Source organism: Neovison vison, chromosome 13 (assembly GCF_020171115.1).
Source record: "Neovison vison isolate M4711 chromosome 13, ASM_NN_V1, whole genome shotgun sequence".
NCBI lineage: Eukaryota > Metazoa > Chordata > Mammalia > Carnivora > Mustelidae > Neogale > Neogale vison.
The window spans coordinates 104,460,390-104,483,738 of NC_058103.1; the positions used below are offsets into that span (position 1 = coordinate 104,460,390).

Genomic DNA, 23,349 nt, shown 5'->3' on the forward strand with positions numbered 1-23,349 from the left:
CCATTTGGTCATCTCAAAGTGCCTGTTCATGCCTTTTGCTCTTTAAAAAAAAGCAAAAACAAAAACAACAACCTTGAGTTATCTTCGTGTTAGTTGGAATTTTCACATGTATGTATTTCTTTTATCTTGAGGCTTACCTTTCACTGGCTCCCTCCCCCTTTTGTTTATCTTCCGATATCAGTCCGCTGTTCCCATTCCGCTTTACCTGCTCACTGGCGTCTTCTGCCCCTGTAGAGATCCAGACGTGTATAATTCTGATCTCAGGCTGATTTCATGGGTGATCAGAGTTCTTTGGTAGGTAATCAGCTCACTTTGGGGTACCAGCTGAAAAGACACCTCTTCCTAGTACCCCGCCATCCTCAAAACTGTTTCTTGATGAATAGATTTTTTAAAAATTTTAATATAGTTCAATTTACAGTGTTTTTCCTTTACGGTTGCTAACTTTCTATGTCCTTTTTAAAAATTTTTCCTCTCTAAAATCAAGATATTCTCTTCTGTTACAGTCTAGAAGCTTTGTTGTTTTACTTTCTATATTTAGAACTGTGGTCCGTCTGCATTTGAGTTTTACATATGAGCAAAGAGAGCCCACACTCTTTTTTCTCTTGGATATCTGTCTGACACAGCACCACTCACTGAAGCCATCATCATTTTCCCAGTGGTCTTCGGTGCTTTTTGGTCCTTAAGTGAAAGCTGAATGCAAATCAGCTTCTGATCTTCTACTTCTTTTCCAGTGATTTGATTGCCTGTCCCTACCATAGTAGCACACTTTGCTGATAACTGAGTTTTATACTAAGTATTAATACCTGGTTATATGAGTCCTCTGACTTCATTATTTCTCCAGTAGTGCTGACTCTTCTTACCCCTTTATATTTCCACATAAATTCTACAATCAACCTGGCAGTTTCTACCCCCAAAACACCCTGTTCTTTTTTTTTTTTTTTTTCTTAATTGGAGTTGCAGTGAATCAGTTTGGGGATAAGTGACCTTCTCACATTCTTGAGGCCTCTAATCTGCAAATAGGACATGTCCCTCCACTTACTTAGATTTTCCTTTTACTACTGTTTTATCACATGTTTGTATTTCTTTTATCTTGAGGCTTACCTTTCACTTTCAAAACTGTTTCTTGATGAATAGATTTTTCTATTGCTGTTGTTACAGTAGAACTGCCTGACTTCTTTAAAAAAAGGTATACATTGTATTTTCATTGTAATGTGCATGACATATCTTATCCCATTTTCAGTTTTAATGTATACTTTTATTTAACTTGTATCTTATGAGCAACATGTAATTGTTTTGCAAAGGGAGGGGTTGTTGATGCAACATCTTTTTTCTTTTAATTTTTTAAAGATTTTATTGAGAGAGAGCGAGAGCACAAGTCAGGGGGTGGGGCAGAGGGACAAGCAGGCTCCCCACCTAGCAGAGAGCCCAATATGGTGTTCTGTCCTGGGATTCAGAATCATGACCTGAGGGGCGCCTGGGTGGCTCAGTGGGTTAAAGCCGCTGCCTTCGGCTCAGGTCATGATCCCAGGGTCCTGGAATCGAGCCCCACATCGGGCTCTCTGCTCAGCAGGGAGCCTGCTTCCCTTCCTCTCTCTCTGCCTGCCTCTCTGCCTACTTGTGATCTCTGCCTGTCAAAGAAATAAATAAAAATCTTTAAAAAAAAAAAAAAGAATCATGACCTGAGCCGAAGGCAAACACTTAACTGCCTGAGCCACCCAGGTACCCCATTAATCTCTTGTTTCAATTGGAGTATTTGTTCCATTTACCTATAATGTAATTACTGATATATTGGGGTTTGAATCTGTCCTTTTACTCTTTGTTTTCTGAATGACTTACCTGCTCTGGGTTCCTTTCTCTCTCTCTCTCTCTCTCTCTCCTGTCTTCAGATTCATATGTATCTGTTAAGTTCTGCTTCTTTCTCCTTGTTTAGCTTGTTAGTTATATATTCATTGACTAGTCTATGAATTTTCAAAATTCGTAGGATTTTTAAAAGTCTAATATAAGTTAGTGTGTTCACCACTTCCTGGACGGTGCAAGAATCTTGGGACACTTTAATTCCTTTTACCTTTCTTTCTGCTCATTCTTTGCATAATCAGAACCCACGAATGATGACAGATATTTTAATCCCCTCCATACAGTCTCCATACGTTTCCTACAGTCAGTATCCATTTAGAGTCACTGCCACATTGACCTTCCCATTGTTCTGTATGCCTGCTCCCTCTCCATGTGTTTCCACCGGGGATTATTTCCTTTGTGCCTTAACTCCCTTCATTTCCTCCAGTGTGACTTTACTGGTAACAAATTCTCTTCATTTTTGTCTGTCTAAAACTGCCTTTGTTTAGCCTTTATCTTTGGTAGATAATTTCACTCATAAAATTTTAAGCTGGCAGTTCTTTTCTGCCAGAACTTTGAAGGTGTTATTCCATTGTCTTCTGACTTCCTTTATTTCTGTTGTGAAGAAAGCCATCAGTCTCCTTTTGGGAAGGTAATTTTTTTTTTTTAATATTTTGAATTTTTAAAATTTTTTAAATTTTTTATTTAAAATCAATCAGCCAACATATAGTATAATACATCGTTAGTTTTTGATATAATGTTCAGTGATCCCTTAGTTGCGTATAACACCCAGTGCTGTCACATCACGTGCCATCTTTACTGCCCATAATCCCCGTTAATCTCTTGTTTCAATTGGAGTATTTGTTCCATTTACCTATAATGTAATTACTGATATATTGGGGTCACCTTATATCACCTCCTCTCTCCACCCACCTCCTTTTCCACAACCCTGTTTGCCAGAGTCAAGAGTCTCACTGTGGTTTTATTTTTTCCTCTCTACTAACTTTTTGAATTTTTCAGTCTTTTTTTTTCAAGCAATGTGCTTAGAGAAATTTTATTGGGTGTTTATCCTGCTGTGGGTTTTTGTACAGCTTGAAAATGGGACTTGTTGTCTTAGGTCAGTTTTAGAAAATTCTCAAGCACCGTATTTTCAAATACTGTCTCTGCCCCCATTTTTTTTTTCTCTTCTCTGTAGATTCCAGTTACCATAAATGTCAGGTGTTTTCACTGTGTGATGTGTCCCCTAATCTTTCCTGTTACTTGCTCTGATTTTTTTTTCTCCGTGCTTTATTCTGAATATTCTCATTTGATTGGTCTGTAGCTCACTCTTCTCTTTAGCCATATCTTTTCTGCTTTCAGCCTTCTCCAAGTTTTTAATTTGAAATGTCCCATTTTTCAGTTTGAGACTAGCCATTCGATAGTTTGTTTGCACTTTCCTTTCTCTGCTGAAATTTTGTATTTTGCCGTCTAATTTTTCAACTTAGTCATCACAAGTTATTGAAGTCCTGGTTCAGTAATTCTGATATTTGGATCACCTGTGGGCCTATGTCCCCGGTTTGTCATTTTTCTCCTCTTGTTTTTCGGCTGTTGGTCCTACCTCCTGGTGTTTCTGATATTTTTTAATTTAATTCTAGACTTTGGTATTTTAAACTGAAGAGGTAGTGTGAGACTCTGAATTGTGTTTCTTTCCCTATGGAGGATTATTCTTTGTTTCTGGCATGTAGTGAACATCTAGCAGATCCCCATAATACGAGCAGGGACTGGCCTGATGAGCAGGGATTGAGCTGCCTGGAAATTTGCCGTCTATTTCCAGTTGGTTTTTTAGGGCATAGGCATTTTTGTGTATCCCTTCAGAGCATCTGTAACATTTACCAGGGCCATTCTCTTCCATAGGCTCAGAACTGTTGCTTTTTAATCCTCCCAGCCCCATGAAATTGCAGGAAATTTTGCTCAGCTTCTAGGCAACAGTTTCCGAATGAAGGAGTGCCTTGAGGGGAAGAGCAGCCCTGTACCGCCACCCCCGCAACGTCCTTTCTTTCTTTTAAAATCGTAATCCCTCTTAGTGCCTTGGTTTCTCTCCACTGCTGTCAAACAGATGTTTTATATGATTTTTCCAGTGGTTTTAGTTGTGTCTCTGAGGGGAATTGATCTGCATTAAACTGTTCTGCCGTTACTATAATCAAAGTCCCCTTGGATTTTTTTTTTTTAAACTGTGTCTGTTTATTACCTGGAGAATAGAAAGAATAGGAGCACACACGAAGAGTACTCTCTAGTATAATAGAGTACCTGCAGTAGTAAGACTTTTATGCTAATGAGAGAGTAAGGGAAACCATCAGGAGTGAACTGGCCCCCTGATCAGGGTTGTAAGGATTGTTCAGCACTTATTTAGCATTCAAGGAGAAGGAAACGTATTTATACATTCTTATAAAGCAGAGGGTACGTGAAAAGTATGTTTCAAAACGCTCTACACATTTCTGGAATCTTGCCGGCTCTGGCGCAGCTCATGAAATGGACTCTTGCGTGGAAGGAAGACCACAGGCTGCATCTTCTGACACCGATAACACCCGGATGACAGACTGTCTAGTCTGTGTGTGAAAAATGGCCTCGAAATAGCTCCGCTTCGTCTTGGCGGGTGCTGAATGGGTGTTTGGGAAAGTGGAGCACTGTATGGAGTCCCAAAGGGTAAGAGGAAAGAAGGCTGGCCAAGTGACCGGGGGAGGCTTCAGGTTAGAGGCAAGCAGGTGAGGAGTAAGAAGTGAAGGCCGGAAAGGGAGGCTGGGCCAGATCCTAAAGAACCTCCTAACTTCTGCTTAAATCATTAAAAACCTCACCTAAGATCATGTGAAAATAGTGAAGAGTTTTCATCAATGGACATGATTTAGTTTTTCTTTTAGCTAGGTTGCCCTTCCTCTCGTATGCAGAGAACTTGGAGGGAGGCAAAGTTGGAGGCAGGCAGACCAGCGTGAAGGCTGTTGCCATCATCCATATGAGAGATGGGTGTGGCCTGTGGCAGAAGTGAAGGGATAGATTAAAGCGAGACCTCAAAGCTCTTGGGCTTTAGCTTACGCTGGTCAGGAACTGACCATAATGGGAGTAAGGAAAGCAACATGGACAACGCTAAGACGTGTGTGAATCACCATGGCGGAAACACGGGGCCATGGGCAGGTGCGGCAGGGGCTGGAGTTTAGGGATGCTAAGTTCAGCTGTAAATGCATTCAGCTAGAAGCATCTGGAGGATGTCCCAAGTCCAGATGCCCATTAGGCAGCTAGAAATTGGCCTCTGGAACTCATGGGAGAAGTCTGGGAGGGAGATAACAATTTTTAAATGTTTAATGTGATACTAATAATTAAAACTGTGGAAGTATGGGTGAGTTTGCCTAGGGGGAATGATAAAGTAAGAAAAAGGATATAACCCTGCAGAACCTAATATTCACTGAGAAGAAGGAGGTCTTTGCAGGAAGTGAGAACATACAGCCTTGGAGAAGATTAAGGAAACCGAGAGAGAGGAGTATCTCTAGAGTCAGAGAGGTGGTTGCTGCCCAGAAAGTTGCCGAAGAGAGGGACTTAGGAAGCATCCATTGGCTTTGGGAAAAACAGAATCACTCTTTGCTTGTTGAAGGCAAGTGCAGGCATGTTGGAAAATGGATGGGAAGCAAAGAGAGCGCGCACGTGTGGGCAGCCTCTCCTGGGTCTCAGCTCCCTCATCCTCAAATCAGGTATGTGGGATATTCAGGAATACACCTGAGCTGCCCACTGGCTGGATTCTAACACAGATGTGTTTTTGTTTGGCCGGGGCAGTATTCAAAGTACATTTCTGCTGAGCTGAACACAGTTGTACGTAGACCCCTTTTCAGATCCTGTGCGACAGATTAAAAACCTACATCACACCAGGTTTTTATCCTTGGGATTTTGCCACATGGGCTAGTGCCATCCACACACAACCTACGTGAATGCCAGTCAGCAGTAACTACCACTACAAAGCATTGCACTACGTCAGTTATCACTGGTGGATCTTCCTAAGGCTCTGTTCCTGAACTGATTTAAAATCCAGATAGCAAGAATACTGTGAAAGCAATCTGTGTCTTCAAAGGATTGTGGTTATTGCCACAGCGATCTGCTTTTGAGTTCCCCACAGGCAGTTCTGGCTTTATAGTGCACCCTGAACTGCAGGAACATTTTCTCCTGGAGGGTGGTGTTTGCTGGGAGACCCGAACCCTGGTGAGTGTTATCACTACCATCGAGAAGTCGCTCTGAACTGAGCCTTGGGCAGCCGTAGATGGTCATTGGGCTCCCCAGCCTCTCATCATCTTTGTTTGACTCCTTTGATGGTGCAGCTTCCTCTTTTTTTGAAACCTGATGCCTCCAAAGAGGATCCTTGAGATGCCTTGAGATCCTCAGCGGAAAACACGTGGGATAGATCAACCTAAGGTTTTGGCACTCAGCTCCTCTGGTTTCCGCCTTTTTAAAAAATTGTCTGGGTCTATGAAAGGTTTTTCAGTAAATGATTTTTGCGTACACATGACTCACCTAATTGTGTATGATAACCATTTTATTCCTTCAAAGTCATACACAGCTCAAACAGAAATGGACTCAGGAGACTGTCTAATAAATGGAAAGGCAAGAGGAGATGTCTCGAAATCACAGCCTAGAATTTTCAACAGTGAGAGCAGTGATCTCAGCCTCTCCTAAAACCTGTGGGACCTGGATGCCCTGGAGGGAAAAGGCAGCAGTCTGGGCCACACAGCTCATCAGCAGCAAAGCCAGAGCTAGATGAGATCTTAACCACATCTGGTGTCTTTCTGAGCAAGGGCATCTTTCAACCCTATGCCAGAAGCTTAAACATAAAAAGGAACTGACTGCTCTACCTAGCTTGTTTTTCTCTTTCACCTTCGCTTTATTTATTTCTGTGTTTTCTCTTCTGGGCTTGCCCTTTGCCATAAAAATCACTTTGTGTAAAATTCTCCCATATTGCGTGCTCCATCCAGAAGTGCCATGGGATGAATGGTAGATTGGCAGCTTTGTAATTTGCCTTGATTAGATTGTAGAGTTATGTGCCAGCTGTGTGACTTCCTGAATATTGACAGATTAGCAAGTCTTGAGACAGGAGTCCCCTCAAAGCTGAGTGAGTAAGACATCAATGGGTCATTTTCACTTAGATGGTGTATGTTCTAACCAGAGTCCCTCACAGTTCTCTACCCCCATAGAGACTGATCCAGAAGTTCAGAATCCCCAGATATAGCTCTCACATTGCCTCTGAAAGTGTGTCATGGACAGGACACACCCATCTGTGAAGCAGTTAGTGGGATGCACTTGAAGGTGGGCTCCTCGGCGTTTTTCAGGGTATTCAGATTCCCTTGTTACAGGCTCTGGTGTTTCTAGTCTTCACCCTCTTCTTGGGTATGCCAAGCGCTAGGTGCCGTGTACGAAGGTGCATGTTCATTCTATGGGAGGTGGTGCTCTATAAGAACTAGTTTCTATTCATAGTGTATCACCAAATCCCATCATCCTTAGCCTTGAAGTTAAGGCTGAACAGCCACTTCACAGAGGAGGCTATCCAATGGCCACTAAGTGTATGAAAATGTGGTCCCCTTCATTATCCCTTAGAGATAGCAGAGCTAAACCTCAATGGCACACCCACCAGAATGGCTACGGTAAGACATGCTGTAAGGAATCCGACAGCAGCTAGTTTGGGCTGAGATGTAGAGGCACTGGAATGCGGCTACATTGCTAGGGGCGTGTATAATGGTAAAACCATTCTAAAAAGGCTTTGTCGTGTCCTCTAGAGCTGAAGATTAACTTACTCTGTGACACAGCAGTTCAGCTCCTAAGTTTCTTTCTTTTTTTTTTTTTTTATACACATATATTTTAATCCCCAGGGGTACAGGTCTGTGAATCACCAGGTTTACACACTTCACAGCACTCACCAAAGCACATACCCTCCCCAATGTCCATAACCCCACCCCCCTTCTCCCAACCCCCCTCCCCCCAGCAACCCTCAGTTTGTTTTGTGAGATTAAGAGTCACTTATGGTTTGTCTCCCTCCCAATCCCATCTTGTTTCATTTATTCTTCTCCTACCCACTTAAGCCCCCAGGTTGCATCACCACTTCCTCATATCAGGGAGATCATAGCTCCTAAGTTTCTATCCAGAAAAATGATTCCATCTGGCCACCTACATGCATGTAAAGAACTCTCTTAGTCGCTTTATTCGTAATAACCCTAAAACACAAAACAGCCCACATGTGCATCAGCAGAGCAGCAGGTAAACAGATGGTGACTTGTATCATGAAATACAATGTAGCAAGAAAGAGGAATGAATGTAACAACATGGGTGAAACTCCTAAAGTTCTGGTAGCAAAAGAAACCAGACACAGAACACATACTTGTGGTTCCGTCAACAAGGAATTGAAGAACTGGTAAAACTAGTCTACAGGAATTGAGGCTGCAACAGTGCTTGCTTCTGGCGTGAGGGGTTCTTGCCAGAGGAAGGACGCAGGCAATGGAACTGCTCTGACACCATCTGGTTGGTGGTGATGTGCTCACAGATGTGTAAAAATGCCCCGAGCTACCCATGTGGACTGCTTGCTTTCTTGTCTAGAAGTCATGACCCAATAACAACAATTGGGAAGGGACGTGCATCTGAAAGATTCATCTGGGTCCTTGATCCCATGCGCTTTGGTGTTTTAGGCCTGTGGCCATGCAGGGCGAGGGGAGCCTGAGCAAAATCCCTTTCAGCCTGGCACTTGCTTTCCCCCATCTCTTAGATTGGCCTAGAGCCAGTGGTATGGGCTACTCCTTGGAAAAGCCTAGCAATTCAGATTTTAGAAGAAGCCCCACCGACTGTCCGAGGGTGCTCTCCTTTCTAGGAAGCTATGGTCTAGAAGCTGATTTTTCTTTTTTTTTTTTAAAGATTTTATTTATTTATTTGACAGAGAGAGATCACAAGTAGGTAGAGAGGCAGGCAGAGAGCGAGGAAGGGAAGCAGGCTCCCTGCTGAACAGAGAGCCCGATGCGGGACTCGATCCCAGGACCCTGAGATCATGACCTGAGCCGAAGGCAGTGGCTTAACCCACTGAGCCACCCAGGCGCCCCTAGAGGCTGATTTTCAAGTAGAGTATGACTTCTAGGTAGAATCTAACGGAAGGTGTGATGGGCTTTCATTTCCAGGGGTGGCTGCGAGAGAGACAGCCCAGGCTCTGAAGACGCTGGCCCAGGCTGCCCGCGGAGTGGCCGCGTCTACGAGTGACCCTGCAGCTGCACATGCCATGCTAGATTCCGCACGGGACGTCATGGAAGGCTCTGCCATGCTCATCCAAGAAGCCAAGCAGGCCCTGATTGCACCTGGGGATGCTGATAGTCAGCAGAGACTAGCCCAGGTGAGGCCCAGAACGGCACTTGTGGTTATTGCTAAGTGGTAGTGTTGGCAGGCTCTCTCCTGGGCACTTTCTCTGTTGTGCACATTGTTCAGTCAGTGGATGTTTTCAAAACCTCCCAAAGTACCATACCTGTGGAGGCTGTACACGACACCCACTTTGGTAATTCTTGCCCAGTACTCCCGACAATAGAAGATCTGCTTGACTGAGTCAACAGATAGTATGGGGGCTGGCGGGGGGGGGGGTGTGCTGCTGTTGAAATCTGTCCTTGGGATTTTGGGAGCCAGGAGGTAGCATGTCTGTTGGGGGCCCGTGTATGCTTCAGTATCTTCTTCTCCCTAGTCTGGGAGGTGAGGTAGATAGTAGACTTAGTCTGGCCACTTAAAGTTGTACACTCACTCTACTGCCTCTTCGGATGGGTCTTTGCCAACCTGATGAAGTGAGTGGGCTAGAGACCGTTAGGCGAAGTTCTAAACAGGAAGCTGGGAAGGAGATGGTCTACGTAAAGGGAATGGTACAGCCCACTTCTGAAGACCTTACCCTTCCCCTGAGTGCAAACAGCTAGCCCTCACCCATCCCAGAGATGCATGTGGGCAAGTCCAAGTTGGTCTGGAAGCACTCAGAGCGTCCCTCCTGCTCTTGGGCGGGCTGTGGTCTGGGGTGGTGGCCCCGGAGTGTCACAGAGAGGATCACACCTGAGACCCTTGAGACCCAAAGAACTCAGCCCTGCGGGGCTCTCAGGAAGGGAGCTCTTTCTGTTTCTCTTGGTGGTGGCCCTCTTTGTCGTAGAACCTGACATAACATAGGAGACTTCTGTATTCGAGTCACAGAATGGTGACTTAGCCTGGTGCCGGGTGCACATAAGGTGTCCTGTGTCACCGTGTCAGCCCCTTTGCCGAGGCAGGATGTTAACTGCTGTGAGAGGCTGCAGTGGTGATTTAGTGGTAAACAGTGTCAGCTGGATGCTGGCAGATAATTTCCCGATGCTTTTCAGCTCCGTGCACTGTCCCTGCTGGCTCCCCACACGTCTGCAGCAGTGTTTGCACGGAAAGGGCTCTCTCATGCAGCTTTTCTCCCTCTGCAGGTGGCCAAAGCTGTCTCTCACTCCTTGAATAACTGCGTGAATTGTCTCCCAGGACAGAAGGATGTAGACGTGGCCTTGAAGAGCATTGGCGAGTCCAGCAAGAAGCTGCTTGTGGACTCGGTGAGAGGCTGAGCAGTGAGAAGGGGTGCCTGGGGGGCTGGGCTCACCTTCGGTGTGAGCGGAGGGGGAGCCTTCTCCCCTCTGTGGGATCTCTGAGCAGCTAACCTCTGTCTCAGGAGTCCCGTTTCGCTTCCCAGTTTGCCTTTCCTTGTTCGGCGTTGCCATCAGCAAAGTTCCCAGGTGGGGCTTTAAAAGTTTACTTTTTCTCTGGGTCCTCGTTGCTGTGTGCTCTCCAGCCAGCCCAGTGAAAACAGGAAAGGTGGGTGTGTGATCCTCTGACTTCTTATCAGGACATCGCCAAGGGTGATGGTCAGGTGGTTGAGGGTATGTGTGTTCAAGACATTTGAGACAGTGAGTAGTCTCAGGAGGCTGCTCGCTCATGGAGCCTGTTCCCTGTTCTGTGCACCCCTTTCGGGGGCAGGGGGAGGGTGGCTTGGGCTCCTCCATTTCTTCTCTGCTGGGTGACTGGCACATACCAGGTCTGCAAGCAGTGTACGTGCTGTGACTAACAAGCTGGAACAAACAGTCATAGTTCCACCAGTGACACTTCTGATCCTCACAAAAGCTGTGAGCAACAGCTACTAATAAAATTGGTGGCTATTTGTGTGAAAGAATAGGATTTGAAGTTTAATAGCATCTGCCTATTAGTTCTAGAAAGCTAAGCCTTTGAGAGGCTCCATCCAAAGTGGAGAGGTGGTTCAGAGCATGCATCCTGGAGCCAGACTGCCCGGGTGTGAACCCTGGCTATGCCACTGAGGGGACCACAGACCCTGAGGACAGACCCCTTTTAGATCCCCTGTGTCTAGCATTGAAGAGCTTAGTAAATTTCAGTGAATGAAATAATGTCTGTATGTTCAAGGTCAGACTTAACATAGGTGGGCTCAGACCACACAGAGCCTTTTAGTCTAGATGAGTCAGAAAGGCAGCCCTGGAGAGGCTTTGCCTCCGCAGAGCCTTCCTTCATTCCTACAATGCAAAGTGAAAGTTCTTATGGGGGTGCATTTTCTCCCCACTGCAGTTACCTCCCAGCACAAAGCCTTTCCAGGAAGCCCAGAGTGAGCTGAACCAAGCCGCGGCTGATCTGAACCAGTCTGCGGGGGAAGTGGTCCATGCCACCCGGGGCCAGAGTGGAGAGCTGGCCGCAGCCTCTGGCAAGTTCAGTGATGATTTCGATGAATTCCTGGATGCTGGCATTGAGATGGCAGGCCAGGCTCAGGTGAGTGCGGCAGTGGCTGCCTGGAGTGGACCTTTTCCTGTCTCTTCTGGTGGACTGTCCTCCCTGGAGGCCTGTTGGGCAAACAGACACAGGGAACCTGTCAGCGGGTCACACCATTGCATTCTGTTTGCTGCTTAAAAAGCTCTGTGACCTCACAGGCCTGGCATTCCTAAAGACGCTATTAGCTTATGTGTGAAATGGTTCTTAGAGATAAGGGATAACCTCCCACGATCATCCAGCAGGATTCATGGTTTACTTAAGCTTTTCAGAGGGAGGGCAGCTCTGTGTCCTAGATTTCATATGTGGTATAATATTGTTTAAAAAAACATGTGTTTGAGTTTCAGTGGGCCCATTGGTGGGGACTGTGTCTAATACCAAGTGTCAAATGATTAAAAATTACCTCTTTGAGGGGCACCTGAGTGGCTCAGTCAGTTACGTGTCTGCTTTTAGCTCGGGTCATGATCCCAGGGGTCCTGGGATTGAGCCCTGCATCAGGCTCCCTTCTCTATGTGGAGCCTGCTTCTCCCTCTCCCTCTGCTGCTCCCCTGTTTGTGATCTCTCTCTCTGATAAATAAAATCATTTAAAAAAAATTACCTCCTTGAGATGAACAGATAAAGCCCTTGTTCAGAATAAGGGAACATGACTGGTCTGGTGGCAGTCTACAGAGCTGTTTTTTCTGGAGCCCCTGTGAACTCCCTAAAGGAGATACCCAGGGTGTCTCTGGCTGTATTATCTACACATGGTTGTTTCTCAGGCAGAAAGTTAACCAGGTGAGAAATGTGTCTTTCCCTGAGTCGGAACTTCTGGGGTGCAGTTGGCTCTGAGTAGCCAGACAGTACCGGGCGTTTGTGCCAGGCTGGGATGTAGGAGCTCCTTGACAACTCCAGCATTGTTGAGCGAGATGCTGGAATCCTGGCCCGGTCTGTGCACTGATGCGCGGGGGCTCTCTCCCCCTCCTTCTTCTTCCCTCCCCCACTCTTATTGCATGCACTTGTGAGATAGCACAGCTCTTGGCTGACCCGCTCGGGGATGGATGTCTGTCCTGTTGCGGGCATCTTGGTGTGGGTATTTGTTTGGGGAAGGGTAGACCTGGGGCAGTGTGTTGACCCGCTGGGCATCTGCAGACTAGTGGGGCTTAATGCGGTCTCTGTAGGTAACTTGCTCCTGTATCGAGATGCTTCTCCCGGCTCTCTGAATGCTGCCCGGGAGAAATGGACAGTCCCTAATTACTTGGCCTCCTTTCAACTTTGCAGACGAAAGAAGACCAGATCCAAGTGATAGGCAACCTCAAGAATATCTCTATGGCGTCCAGCAAGCTGTTGCTCGCTGCCAAGTCTCTCTCGGTAGATCCCGGAGCCCCCAATGCCAAAAATCTCCTGGCAGCTGCTGCAAGGTAAGAGCAGAACAAAACGTGCTTTCACGTGTGGTTAAATAACGTCCGTGTTTGAGAGACGGGCCTGACATCCTGCCGCTCTGGCTGAGCAGAGACGTGGGGCTGTCTTTATATTGTCGAGAGGCCGAGGGGCGACTCTGGCATTTCATTAAACTGGCTTGTCCTCACGTGCTTTCCCGGTGAAAGATGTTTTCTGTCTTCTCTCACTGCCTTTCAGCTTGCTGAAACTTAAAGCCCCTGTTGATTTATAAACACGGTGGCTTACACAGATGTTTTTAAAGGAGTGTTCTGTCTTAACCACGATGAAAGTAATATGTGCTCCTTGGAAAAAATCAGAAAATACTAAAAAGTATTAAAAAACAAAACCAAAAACAGCCCCACAACACCCAACGTGCCGTTCAACATTTCTTGGGCACTGACTGGGTGCCTGGCATCAAGGCTAACGAGATGAATTTAAACATATTCCATTTGTTAGATGGAGAAGGGCCCCCATTTATGATGAATGGGTGTAGGGGTGGGAGTCAACTGTTTTGGGAAATATATTAGAACGGGAATCTGAGTTTGGGGTGGTGCCAGTGTCTTTCCTGCTCTTTTCACCCAAGAAAGCAGTGAATACAAGACAATGTCTGCTTCAGGACCGCTGCGACAATTTAGTTCAATAACCAGTGACCGAATGCCGGTCCACGGAGAAACTGCAGTGAGAGCCTGGGAAGATATTGTATTAGCAAGCCCACATTCACTTCCCTGAACCAAGAGGGCCTGTAGGGTGTTTGGTGTTTCTCTGGTGCTGTGGGCTTGTTTTCTTAGCATTCTTTGACATCACTTTGTATGTAGGAAGGTTACCAGCAGGAAGAGAGGATGTGCAGGCAATTAGGATATGTAGCATAATTGGAAACCTTTTCAAAATGCGCAGATTAGTAATTTTTAAAATGCATAGCTTGAGTTTGACTTTGCAATTTTTTTAACTTAATTTTGCTTGGTTGCTTGTGTATTCGTTTTTTCAGGTCTTTTTCTCTCCTGGGTGCTCAATGGTCGTCTTTTTGAGTTCAGAGTCAGCAGAGCTGAATTCTAGTCCAAGCTTTAATGTTTGACACTCTTGGTTCCGTTGGTTGGATTGCTCAACCTGTCTCAACTTTCCCATCTGCAAAATGGGGCTGGTCCTACATCATCCTTGAGTTCTAAGTTCTTGTTAGTTCTCAGTAATATAAGATATCGTCATACTTATGGTTAAATCTGGTCTCTGGTCCCCTCTTGGCCAGTTGTGCTTTATTTGTTTGTTTGTTTATTGCCTGTGGTGGTGGGGGACGGAATTAGATCATTTCAGAGCAGGTCCCTTGAAAACCCTTGAGTTTCTATAGTTATTCCCAGGTGTATATATTTCAGGTTCAAACAGTAACAAGAGCCACTCGAATATTGGGAAAATCCCCTCCAATCTCCCTGCCTCCATCTTCTGCTTTGTGACTGTGCCAGTGAGTGGGTGCCCCTGTGAGGGGTGGGGGCTGAGGAGGGAAGCATGATGTCTTCTCTGTTGAGCAGCTGTTTCTCATATAAAACCCTCTCTTGATTTTCTTTTTCCTACAAAGAGCCTTTGGATAGGGCAACTGATGTTTCCAGGTATCTGAACTCAGATGTTTTTCATTATCTTCAATTTTTTGCATCATTTCAAAATTAAAGTTTCCAACTTAGAACGCACTGTTCACTCTCTTCAATCATGGACAAAGGGGAGAGTGCAAATTGGCCTTTTGCAAGACAGGTAAGAAAGGAAACACAGGCCCTGAAGGGTTATGGCTGCTGTCTTGGCTCTGTGGGTGTCTGACGGCCCCCTGGTGGTGACATGGAGGAAGGGGCCTGGAGACGAGGTGATGATGCTTTCTTTGCCTCTGTCCTGGCTTTCAGCTGACAGGGAGTTGCTTGTGCTTAAAAATCATCCCAGGAAATGATTGTCTCAGGATGGAACTGTTGCCAGAAGATGCCGGCACATTCTCCTTGGCTTCTTGGCACATGTCAGGAAGCTCTGCTCCTTGAGGTGGTTTCCCAGTAGAAGCTCAGGCCAGGTCAAGTGAGTCAGGCGAGCTGTTCTTTGGAGGCAAAGCTCTGCACAGCTGGGGTGCATTCATTCATTCACCAGATTTTTGCCACATGCCTGAAATGGGCTGGGTCTGGCACTTGGTGCTGGGCAGGTGCACACTGTGATAGGCCAGGCCTGGCCCTTCGGAGTGAGGGCAAGGGATATGCACACACACACACACACACACACACACAGAGCATACTCCCCTCGTTCCATCTGGACACTGCAGCAGCTGCGCGTGTGAGCGCCCTTGGCGTTGAGCAGCTGGGATCTGACTGCCGTTGTCCTGATCTTTAGTCCCACTGCCCTCCCTATTCCTGGGACAGCCCAGCCCTGCCTCTGTTTTATGTGGCTGTCCCCAAAGGCCCCACAGATGCCATTGTGGGGACCTAGACTCGGACCAGTGCAGGCCTGCCCTGCTCTTACGTCCGCAGACTTAAATCCTTTGTTCTTGATGGTCTCCATGATTCTTCCTGCTTTGAGAAAAAAGACTGATCTCTGGAAAAGCAGCTGAGTATCCCCTTTCCCTCTGCTCTTCATTCTGCATCGGAGCCCAGGTACATAAGGAGTCCAGTCCTTTGGTTTCTTTTTTCTTTTTTTTTTTTAAAGATTTTATTTATTTATTGACAGAGAGAGATTACAAGTAGACAGAGAGGCAGGGAGAGAGAGAGGAGGAAGCAGGCTCCCTGCTGAGCAGAGAGCCTGATGTGGGACTTGATCCCAGGACCTTGAGATCATGACCTGAGCCGAAGGCAGCGGCTTAAACCACTGAGCCACCCAGGCGCCCAGTCCTTTGGTTTCTGATGCTGAGTGGGGACGAAGTCATTTTTTGTTCAGTGCCCAGCTTGTTCCTGTGTAAGTACTGAGCTCTGACTCCCTTCTGAGGACTTGGGCGGAGCTGGAGACCCTTTGTCAACTATTCTCAGCTTTTTCCCTGGCCAGGGGCTGGTCCAGTGCTCCCTGAACTTCGTCAAAGAAATGGAAAACCAGGTTGCATTGGAAGAAGGAGGGAGCATCCTACCTCTGAGCAGCCCCCCTGTGCCACTGCTCACAGCACAGTCACGCTGACCAGGACTCCCTGGCTGAGACTTCACGGCCCTGGCTCCCACTGCCATTGTTGGGACACAGCCAGTTTCTCTGCTGCTGCTTTCCTGTCCCCTGAGGCTTTCTTAGAACTTTGCAGTCGATTCCTCTTCCTGGGCGGTCCTTTGTTTTGAGGTTCCTGCCAGCCAGGCGTCCTCCTGTCTCCAGAGACAGTGAAAAGGGATGACCCAGCAAGCAGTACTTTGACACTGTGACATAGAAAAATGTAAACTAGTCCATCTGTTAGTCTCTTCTAGAATGTTCTCTTCCCTTTATCCAAACCAGGATCTCACTGACTTCTCCGATTGTTGCAGTCCATATCGAGCCCTCCCTTCTATACGGAACCCATACATCTGTGCTCCCTGTGAGCCTAGAGCATCTGGCCTCTCAGAGGTTCGGGAGCCCATCTGACGTGCTCCCGTCTTCACCGCTTCCTTTGGCTTACCCTCTGTGTGTCTTACCTGTTCATTATCCTGCTTCCCCAGCCAGGCTGCAATCACTTTGCTTTCCTAAAGAGACAAACTATGTTGCCATACCTTGTACAGAGCAGGACCCAGGGAATACGCACAGGTGAATTTTTTGCCTGCTAAAGACGCTCTCCCTCGAGGAAGGGAGGTACCTGATGTTGGTGTTTACCACCCCCCCCAAGCTCCTTATCAGATGATCTGTGCTTCACAGGTCATCAGAAACACAAATTGGTTGATTTTCCTCTCACAACCCGGCCCATCTCCCTCTCTATTGAGACTATCCCTCCAGAGCTCCCAAACTAGTTGAATCAATTCAGTCAGTATCCCTGAACACTAAACAATGTGTAGATTAGAACTCCTTTTATTTTTTAAGATCCAAGGTTATAGGTTCCAATGTTTTCTAAAAAAAAAAAACTTGAGAGTGGCGGGATATGCCTAGATAAAGAATGAAACACAAGAAAACACTACTTCTAGACGGGAATTATGGCTGTTTAACTTTTTTGTATTAAAAAAAAAAACTTAACGCAGCTTTAGTCATTTTTTAAAAAGTGGAAAAATATTTTAAAACTGCTGTTCAGTCCTATTTAGATTCATATAGAACAGAGGGAGGATGCTGCTATTTTTGGCCCTCTCTTTGTGACAATGTAAGTTGGCTAAATCACAATTTTTTATTGGATTTATTGAAATGTTTTTATTTAAAAATAAAATCACTTTTAAAAATGCTATAACTCTAACTTTTTGGCATGTCATTCTGTCATTTTTTTCTGAATATATATATATATATATATATATTGAATTTTACAGCTATGGGCTCCTACAGTTTATCCAGTTTTGTAGATTTTGTTAACAGTGAAGCATGAATATTCTTCTCTGTTAGGAATGCTATGCATTATGACTTTTAATAGGCACCCAGAATCCCACAGTAGGCTATCCATTCAGTCAGTCAGTCCTCTGTCGTTCCATATTTGAGTTGCTTCTAATCCTTTATTTTACAACTAGTATAGTTTGAAACATAAAAATACTATTTTTCATTGTCAAATCTATGTAAACCCCTTGCCTCTGGGCCACTTATTTTGTTATTGGGCTATCCACTCCAGACTCTGAAATGAGTTATGAGGGTAAATTATACCTAAATACTGCTCCCTAAATCATGGATCAGAATTACCCCAGTGACTCATTCAGACCTCAGTCCTGTGCTTTTACTTTCATAATTATCCTACCACAAACCACTAGTCTGTTGGGGTTTCTTACCCCAAGTTTTTTAATTTGAAAAATTTTCACATCGAAAAAAACAGATAAAAGACGAGGATAATAAGTAGTTATATATTCTCTGGATTCCCCAATTGACAGTTGTTAATGGACAAATCTTTATATAAAAACAAGGTTTTTTGTTTTGTTTTGTTTTGTTTTTTAAAGTGCAGATAGGAAACAGTAAAAGAAATAAGCTAAAGGGAACGCTTGTGTGAAACACGGAAATACCCTCCACGTGATCATGTTGTCACTGTTAAGGGTATTCTACACACTTCGTTCTGCTCATGCCTGCCAGCCTGTCCACTCGGGGGTGTGTCTGGAAGCCTACCACCCAGAACATGGCTTTGGACTCCAAGGGACCCATCTGGAGAACATGTCATAGAGCACACCCTCCAAGATGCCCAGAGTTAGAGATTGTCCTGCTCTTTCAGTTTTTACTGTTTTGCTTCCCACCACAGAGAACCCAGTGCTCCTGTATGAAACCTTCGTTAAGCATTTCCCCCCCGCCCCAAACAAATGAATCCTAGAGTCAATCTTACAAAAGCTATTTTGGGATTCTTTTTTGAGTTCAGGGATGTTTTTTCTTCTTCCCATCCGCCCTAGCTAAATTTAAAATTCAAAGCAGTATCTCCTCATCAAATAATTAAGCTGATTGCCTTTGTACATTGGCAACATCATTTTCCATCTAATTTGATATTCTGTGGGAAGCTGCAAAGCAGTTTAATAAAATGAGATGTCTCTTATATTAGGCAGTGCTAATGATTAACAGCAAGTGTGCTCTAGTTTGTTTTTGTTTGTTTTAAGTTGAGGGCTAGCTGCTGTGGTTAGTAACCATGAATAGAATTTAGGACCCTGCCAGAGTGTAGACGGGTCATGACCATTCAGAAAATGGCTGTGGGTCCGGCTTTGGAGTCAGGTAGTCATGGCTTTGAGTGTTGTTTTTGCTACTTACTTGAGCATCCCTTTAGGGAAATTTCTCCTGTCTCTGCTTCTTTCATTGCTAAAACACAAGGGTATTCAATTTTAAGATTTAATATGAGCATGGTATTGGCAAAGGATTAGACACATAGGTCAATGGAATGGACTCCAGAAGTAGACCCACATAAATATGGCCCAGGGATTGTCGACAAAGTTACAAAAACAGTGCAGCGTTGAAACAATGACCTTTTAACCCACTGAGCCACCCAGGTGCCCGAAACAATGACCTTTTAAATGGAAGGTGGTGGAATGATCAGGCTTACCACAAAAGCCACCCCAATGCCCCACGTGAAAAGAACTTGGACCCATATTTCACACCGTATAAAAAAAAACTAACTCAGAACGGGCCATGACTTTCTAAATGAACCATGGCCTGACCGAAGCAGGAGTTAAGCAGAGGCTGCTCGTGAGAGGTGGAATCCGTGCCAGTAGAGGAAAAAAATGCTGAGCTGCTTCTCAGGTGCTAAGAAGAATAGAAACACGTATAAAATCGTGAGTCTCTAATTCCTATTAATGTTAAAGGAAAGAGCTGTTTTAAAGAATAATTTGGAGATAACTTCTAGGAACTAGCGAATCATGTAGGATTTCATGGAAAGCCAAGATTTTAAAATCATGAACGCAGTTGACTGGTTGTATGCCTGCTATTTTTTGTTGTTGTTGTTGTTGTTGTTTTTGTTCTGTTTTTTTGTTTTTTGGGTTTTTTCGCCTGCTATGTTTTAAAATATAGAAAACATTCCCAGCTATACAAAGGCTATCCAAAATAGCCTCGGATCATCTTATCTCTTATGGGCTGCTAATGAAGAATATTTAAAAACAGTGTTAATACGATCTCTTTGCTGTTTGCAGCTTTGCTGTGAATTCTCTCCTATGAATATATTAAAAGGTAGTTCTACTTTCCTAAAAGAACCATTTGGACACTTTAAAGGGAAATCAGATGAGTAATCACAGGCAGCATGGGGACACACATTCTGTCTGCGCTGGTTGTGGTTTATTTTGGGTTATTCAGAGCCTTGGCGAAGAGCTCTCACCGGGACCCCAGCCTTTATACTGAATTCCATGTATTTCCGGCGAACCTACAAAATATTGTTTGGGGAAAATACTGTTGATCTTTATAAACTAAAACAAAACAAAAACCCTTCGTCCATTTCTATTACAGAGCTGTGACCGAGAGCATCAATCAGCTGATCACACTGTGCACCCAGCAAGCTCCAGGCCAGAAGGAATGTGATAACGCCCTGCGGGAGCTTGAGGTAAGCCCCAAGAGAAGCTGTTAGGGATTTACCATGGGGCAACTGGCTGTCCTTTCCAGAAAAGGCCAATTTCTTCTCCTCTGTTCTTGCCTCATGACCTTCCTGAAAGACGACAGAGGCCGATGTTTCAATCCCAAATGGTGAGGAATTCAAGAAAAATTAGATTTCATGGCATATCATCTCTGCTTCCCCTTTTTCCACTAGGATGACAGTTACTTTGTTTAAAGGACTCGACTTCAAATAGGGAAGCAGCCTGGGCATAGTCTGAAGATGAGCCATTTCTACCTAAAGTTTTGGAGTCATTATGTGGGCACGGTTGGAAGAAGCCAGGGTAGATATTACTGTTGAGTAAAAATGATTTTCTGGTACGTTTTATTTTAGTCACTGTAGGGGGCACGTGAGTGGAAACCCCAGGAATAACACTTACCACATTGTCAAGGCAACTGTGAGACCCCTAGAGACCCAGAACACAGTGTAGGTGCTTCACAATTTGTATTCATACTTAGGGTTTATTTATTTTTTTAACAGGTTTGTTTGTTTGTTTTTTAAGATTTTATTTCTTTATTTGACAGAGAGAGAGGGATCACAAGTAGGCAGAGAGGCAGGCAGGGTGGGGAGGAAGCAGGCTCCCTGTTGAGCAGAGAGCCCGATGCGGGGCTCGATCCCAGGACCCTGAGATCATGACCTGAGCCAAAGGCAGAGGCTTAACCCACTGAGCCACCCAGGCGCCCCCTTAGGGTTTATTTATAACGGAAAATTCATCTGCACCCCCAAGATGTACGCAGGTAAACAGAGAACCAATACTCCCACTTGTACGTAGAGCAGTCCTAACCAGTGCGGGTTATGTTGAAATGGCCAACTAGATCTCTCAGTGGATATGGGTTGGTTGAACCCAATGCACCTTTAGTTTTCTGGATGATGAGCCCGGGAATACCCTCCCTGCCAGAGGGGGTCTGACTGCAGCTTCTGAAGGGTTTGATTAAGGCCCAGTCTGCTGGTGGCAGTTGGCCAGTGAGTGCAGCTGGAGGTGAGAAGAGGCTTGTTACCTGAGGACTAAAGCATCCTGAAAACAGTGGAGCCTATTTCCTATATTGGGTTAATTACCATCCTATCCCACTCTGTTCACATTCACAAACACGATACATAGGCTTTTGGTCTAATCGGCCCAGATACAAACACTCTGTCCTTTGACAGTATGCTTGGTTGCCAAAATTATGACTCTTTCAGGACTGCTGTTACCAAAACAATTTTGATTGTGTGAAGAGTGGGGGGATGTTCTTCAATGAAATGAACTCCTTCATGCTGCCCTCTTTCCTGGGATCTCAATAACTCAGCACTTCCCACCATGAGCACCCCCCCCCAATCCTTGGTAACTCCAATGGATGTGTCTTTTTTGTTGGCTGTGCCCCCAAAGGCTGTTGGGTCCAAATGTATATTCTCAACCACGGGGAAGGAGGTTGGATGGCTCTATCCCAGACTTGGCTCCCCTGGAAAATTCCCTCATATGTGACTATCAGAGATTATTACAAGATGGGAACCAGAGATGATTTTCAGTGGACTGAAGACAAAGGGAGAAAGCCCCATGCCCTGCTCCTTGATGGATTCTTACATGGGAGTGAATATTTTCTATACTTTTTGAATTAAAAACAAATGAACCATCTAGGTAGGAAGTTTGGGGGAGTGACCTTGTTTCATGCCTATGTGATAAAAGGCTCCAGAATTGAAAACTGAAGGTTCTCCTCATCAGGTAGAAATGAGTTAATGCGTCCTTGAAATGTCAGCTCCTTTGAGTTCCTGAGAACTCGTGCTAATTGACCATTGCCTTGAATTCATTTTTAGATTTTTCTTAAGAAAAAAAAAAATCTCTCCCTTTCGTGGATACCATGTTTGTCCTTCAAGTCTGTGAACAGGACTCTCCTCTTCATCCAAGCTCGCCTGAAACATCCTCTTCCATACCATCAATGTTTTGTTGCTAACAAGAAATCTAAAGTCACATGTAAAACCACCTAAATTCTCAAGAATGTGAATAAATGAATAATCATGCCCAGAATCCTATATGCAGAGAGGAAGTCAACAGTTGGTATTTTACATGGAAATTTCTCTTGTTCTGTAACACTTGCTTGCTTTTTAAATTGTGTTTTCCTTCTGTAGACAGTCAAGGGGATGTTAGACAATCCTAATGAACCCGTGAGTGACCTCTCTTACTTTGACTGCATTGAGAGTGTGATGGAAAACTCCAAGGTAAGCCTGTCTGTGCTGGTAACACTCCTTCTCATTGTCTAAGCATGTTCTTTGTCAACCTGCCTGTGGCCTCTCTGTGTGGTTGCATATATCACAAAGCTTGATGGTGGAGCCCTTTGCACAGGTGCTCCTCAAACTTGACCATGCCTCAGAATCACTTAGGGGTCTTGTGAAACACAGACGGCTGGACCTTACCCCTGAGTTTCTGATTCAGTAGATCAGAGGTGGGGCTGAGATTGTACATTGACAGGTCCCCAGGTTCCTGCCGATGCAGTCCAGAAGGAACGCTTAGAGATACACTGCTTATTCTACATCGTAGAGGGGTCTCACTGTGAATTAAATCTTGGATTTCTTTTACTTAGTACTGAATTGCAAGGGAAAGCCTGTCAGTGACCTTGGCTTTCACGAGAGCCCCCCGCCTTGTGTGTGCTTCCGACCATCCATTTATGACATCATTCTCAAGGGAATTGAGCAATGGGACGTTCTTTTGGGAGGTTGGAGGAGTAGGAAAATCTAAATATTGCAATGGTTTCTGTCTCCGCCCCCTTCCACATCTTAACCTAACTCAGCGACGTCTTATTTCTTCTTATTTACTTTGATGTGGGTAGCAGTAGGGGGTGGGGAAGCTAAAAAGATTTCTTAATGGAGCAATAATGATTTTTTTAAAGTGGAGAAGCACAAACCTATGATGGCAATATCAAAGTTGTTGAGGTTGCTTCCAAACTGGATTAGAATAAAATATAAGGGAGACATGCAGATAAGGAGCAGTCGCCAGTTACCAAGTCTGTCCTTGGAGCACAAGTCCATGTTTGTCCACATCACTCTGATGTCAGCTTTGGGGACACAGCTATGTCAGTGATGTCGAGAGGGGCATGTCTTACACTGGGATAAGACTAGAATTTCCTCTGTCCAGCACTGTTGATGGAACTCTGGACTCCCTAACGGTCATGAGTCTTAGACACTTAGATCTACAGGAACTCTTCCTTCTTAAA

The 23,349-nt window shown here is 45.0% G+C and overlaps 1 protein-coding gene across 4 annotated transcripts in view; it reads left to right on the top strand.

Annotated features, from left to right (window-relative positions):
- Positions 1–23,349, top strand: part of TLN2 (talin 2) — a 428,022-nt gene that overhangs the window by 307,050 nt on the left and 97,623 nt on the right. For all 4 annotated transcript variants that reach the window (XM_044230578.1, XM_044230582.1, XM_044230581.1 and 1 more), the window contains 6 exons: positions 9,000–9,208; positions 10,290–10,409; positions 11,428–11,625; positions 12,880–13,019; positions 20,023–20,116; positions 22,268–22,357. In XM_044230578.1, the coding sequence (XP_044086513.1) occupies positions 9,000–9,208; positions 10,290–10,409; positions 11,428–11,625; positions 12,880–13,019; positions 20,023–20,116; positions 22,268–22,357 (851 nt within the window). The remainder of the gene's footprint in view (positions 1–8,999; positions 9,209–10,289; positions 10,410–11,427; positions 11,626–12,879; positions 13,020–20,022; positions 20,117–22,267; positions 22,358–23,349) is intronic.